Source organism: Lagopus muta, chromosome 28 (assembly GCF_023343835.1).
Source record: "Lagopus muta isolate bLagMut1 chromosome 28, bLagMut1 primary, whole genome shotgun sequence".
Taxonomy (NCBI): Eukaryota; Metazoa; Chordata; class Aves; order Galliformes; family Phasianidae; genus Lagopus; species Lagopus muta.
The window spans coordinates 3089020-3092524 of NC_064460.1; the positions used below are offsets into that span (position 1 = coordinate 3089020).

Consider the following 3505-nt stretch of genomic DNA (forward strand, 5'->3'; position numbering starts at 1 on the left):
GCGAGGCCCCCGTCCCTGCTGTGCGTGAGACTTGTGCAAACTGCGCGGCGGGGCGGGCGCACGGCGGCCGCAGGCGAGGGGCTGGCAGCTCTGCCCCGCCGCCGCCTCGCTCCGCCCCTTCTTCCCTTCTGTTCCTGAAGAGCCGGGGCAGGGGGCGGGGGGACCCGGCGGCGAGACCCCCACCAACCGCTTGTGTTCCCCAGCAGGATCCGGCCGGGCTCCCCCGCCAGCGAGCGCCAACCTTCCTCCCCTGCGGGGCAGGCAGAGCTGACCCGGGAGTTCCTCCACCGCGGGCGCAGGAGCTGGAGCCCTCTGGCCTTGCAGAGTTAAGAGGAACGAAGGGTTTAAAAAAAAAAAAAATCTCCCCCTCCCCCCCCCCCCCAAAAAAGAGGAAAAAAAACTAAAAGAAAAACTTAAAACCAAAATCAGCTACAAAATGAGGGAGTCCGGCGCTGGGCCGCGGCTCCTGCCGTGGTGCGACGGGGCCGGGGGTCTCCCAGCAGCCCCCTGCAGGAGCAGCGCTTGGCGCCCGCGGGGCCGGGAGGGAATTCCAGGCAACGGCAGCAAAGACGCACTCAAATAAATATTTAAGAGGGGGGCGGGGCTGAGCCTGGCACAGTCCGCAGCCGCAGCGCCGCCCTCACGTCTGGTGCACCTCGTGGAACATGAGCTCCCGCGGGATGCGGGTCTCGGGCCCGAAGCTCTTGGCCGCCTGGCGCTCGAAGGCCGCCACCATCTGCTTGACGACCTCGTCGAAGAACACGGTGGCCAACTGGGAGTGCAGCAGGGAACGGAACTCGAAGGAGATCTGAGGAGGAGAGCGCCGTGAGGCGGGGAGGCGCGGGGCCGCGTCCCGCTGGGCATCGAGCCGGGCATCGGGGCTCACCGAAAAATCCACGGTGCAGGTGCGGGGGTAACCGGGGATGCCGGGGCTGAAACGCCAGTTTGTCTCCAGGTGGTTGAAGAGCCGCCCATCCGAGCAGACGGCCTGCGGGGGAGTGGGAGATCAGGGCTGGGTGGCAGCGGGGCTGGGGCCGCGAGGGGCCGCGCTCACCTTGACGAGGTGCGGGCGGATGAGGGTGACGATGGAGGTGTAGCGCTCCAGGACGGGCGGGAATCCCACCTCCAGCTGCGCCTTGATGTGCCCCGTCCGCTTGGAGACCACCACCGACTTCTTGCACCAGGGCACGAAGGTTTTGTAGTCGTCCACGTTGGAGACCACGTCGTACATCTCCTGCATGGAGTACCTGCGCGCAGAGCGGGCGCTCAGAGGGGAACGCGGGCCCCGGCATCGGCTGCGGGATCCAAACCTACCCGATGATGCGCCGCTCCGAGTACTCCTTGCGTTTGTTGGTTAAGGAGCCCGCGAGGTTGAGGAAGGAGCGGGCGGGCGCGCGCTGCAGCTCCCACTCAGCGCTGACCGCCGGGCGGCCGAAGCCGAGGCCACACGGTGCTGCAAATCTGTACAGGAGAGAGGTGTGGGCAGAGGAAGCCGCGGGGGGCCGCCCCACGGCTCTGCTGGGGATCCCCTCCTCAGCCCCCCCGGCTGGGAGTAACCACGGGGTGCGCTGGGGAGCTGCCCCATCCATCCCGCCCTGGGGCTGCGGGCAGCAGGGAGAGGCCAGGAAAGTCCGAGCGCAGCCGGTGCCAGCGCTGCTGTTGCATAAGAGGAGGAAGGCAGAGGGAAACCTGACCTCGGGGACACCTAATCCAGAGCGGCAGAGCGAGGACAACTGCCTGCGGCCCCTCCCCAGCTCTGCAGGGCCGGGGCAGCTCGGAGCCCAGCTGAGCCCCGACGTTCACCCTCTTCCACCTCCCACCTCGCTCAGGGCCGTGCAGGCAGTGCCGCCCCGCCGGGAGGGAAGCAGCGACGCTGCGCAGCCCTGGCGGTGCCGGGTCCCCACACGCAGCCCTACAGCGGCGGGGTCCCATCAGCGCCCACAGCCTCACATCACCCAGATCCGACCCGCCTCACATCCGAGGCGACAGCGCGGCCGCGGGGGCTGCAGCCCGGTGGAGCCGTTTGTCACCGCCGTCCCCGCGGCAGCGCTGGCCGGCCGCGCTCCATCGCCGTGGTAATTTTAACGGCTTTCCTCCGGGACCGGCGGCCGCGAGAGGAAAGGCCCCATTTCGGTACCCGCCAAAGAAGCCCCGGGGCGGCGACGGGCGGAGCTCCAGGACCGGCCGTGCCCCCGTCCCGGCGCGGAGCCGCTGGCTGCTGGCCACGTCCCGGGCGCAGAGGTCAGCCGGGACCGCCGGCGTCCCCGCACCGCTCCCGTTGTCCCGGGCGCGGCGACGGCCGCCGCCCCGCATCGCCCCCCGCCTCGTCCCGGCCGCCCCGCAGTGCGCGCCGTTCGCTCCCCGCGGAGCCGCGCCCCGCACCGGTGACCTCTGGGCCCGCGCCGAGGCCTTCCCGTCCCCGTCCCCGTCCGTCCCCGCGGTCTCCGCCCGGTCCCGCCGCTCACCTCCCAGGAGGCGCCGCCACCGCCCGCAGCCGCTGCCGCGCCCCGAACTGCAGGGCCCCGCGGAGCCGCCGGGCCGCCATGACCGGGGCCGGGACGCGGCTCCGCTGCCCTCAGCCCGGCGTCGCCGTGACCTTTCACCCCGCGCGTGACGTCACCGCGTCACCATAGAGCCCGCGCGCGTCACGGCCCGGGGGGCGGGGCCGGGCGGTGCCCGCGCGCGAGGCACGCCGGGAGCGGTAGGCCGCGCCGCGCGAGGCACGCCGGGACTTGTAGTTCCGCCCGGGTTCGCTCCTTTCCTCCCTTTCCCTCGGGCCGGGGCTCCTCCGACCCTCCGTGCGGCATCGCCGCTGAGCGCTCAGGGCTCGTTTTTCTCGCTTCCCCGGTTCGGTCTCGTCGCACCGAAGCAAAAGCCGCCCTCCGTGCAGCACTGGTGCGCACGGCCGGGGAAACGCGCGGAGCCGGGCTGTGCATCCCCGCACCGGGAGGCGCCGCCCACGTGGCGGTGTGAAGGCGTCGCTTCGCTTGGCGCCGTGCGGGGCCGCAGCGCTCGTGGCGCCCGCCGCCCCCGGCCGGTTCTACCGCGGAGCTCCCGGCTCGTCGCGGAGCCTCCGTAACGCGGCGCAACGCTCGGCCTCAGCCTCGGCCTCTCACTGGCCCGGAGGCGGCGGGAGTTCCGCGATGGCAGCCCCGGCCCCCGGCGGGGAACCCAACCGGAGGTCAATGGGGCGCGGGACGGATGATGGGGAGCCGGCGGGGCCGCTCGGCCCGGGAGGGGGAAGCGAAGGAAGCGCCCCGAGCTCCGCGTCCGCGCCCGGCCGCGGCAGCTCCAGACCCCCACGTGCCGGGCGCCCCTCGGCTCCCCTTTCCCGGGCCGGGTCGCCCCGTCCCTGCCGACGCCTTCCCGCGCCCCGGCCCGATGGGGGCGACGACCCCCGCGGCCCGGCCCCGGCCCCGCCCCGCCGCCGGTGCTGGCGGTGGTAACGGCCGGCGGCGGCGCTGCGGCCCGGCGGTGTCGGCCGCTCCCCGGCGGTGGGCGGGCC

General features: G+C 73.0%; 1 protein-coding gene across 1 annotated transcript; it reads right to left on the minus strand.

Annotated features, from left to right (window-relative positions):
• Positions 1–353: 353 nt before the first annotated feature.
• COQ10A (coenzyme Q10A) lies at positions 354–2270 on the minus strand. The gene is given in 5 exon segments (XM_048928858.1): positions 354–808; positions 887–988; positions 1055–1247; positions 1315–1536; positions 1538–2270. Coding segments are annotated over 5 exon segments (1080 nt in total). The 5' UTR covers positions 1933–2270; the 3' UTR covers positions 354–640.
• Between the last annotated feature and the right edge of the window lie 1235 nt (positions 2271–3505).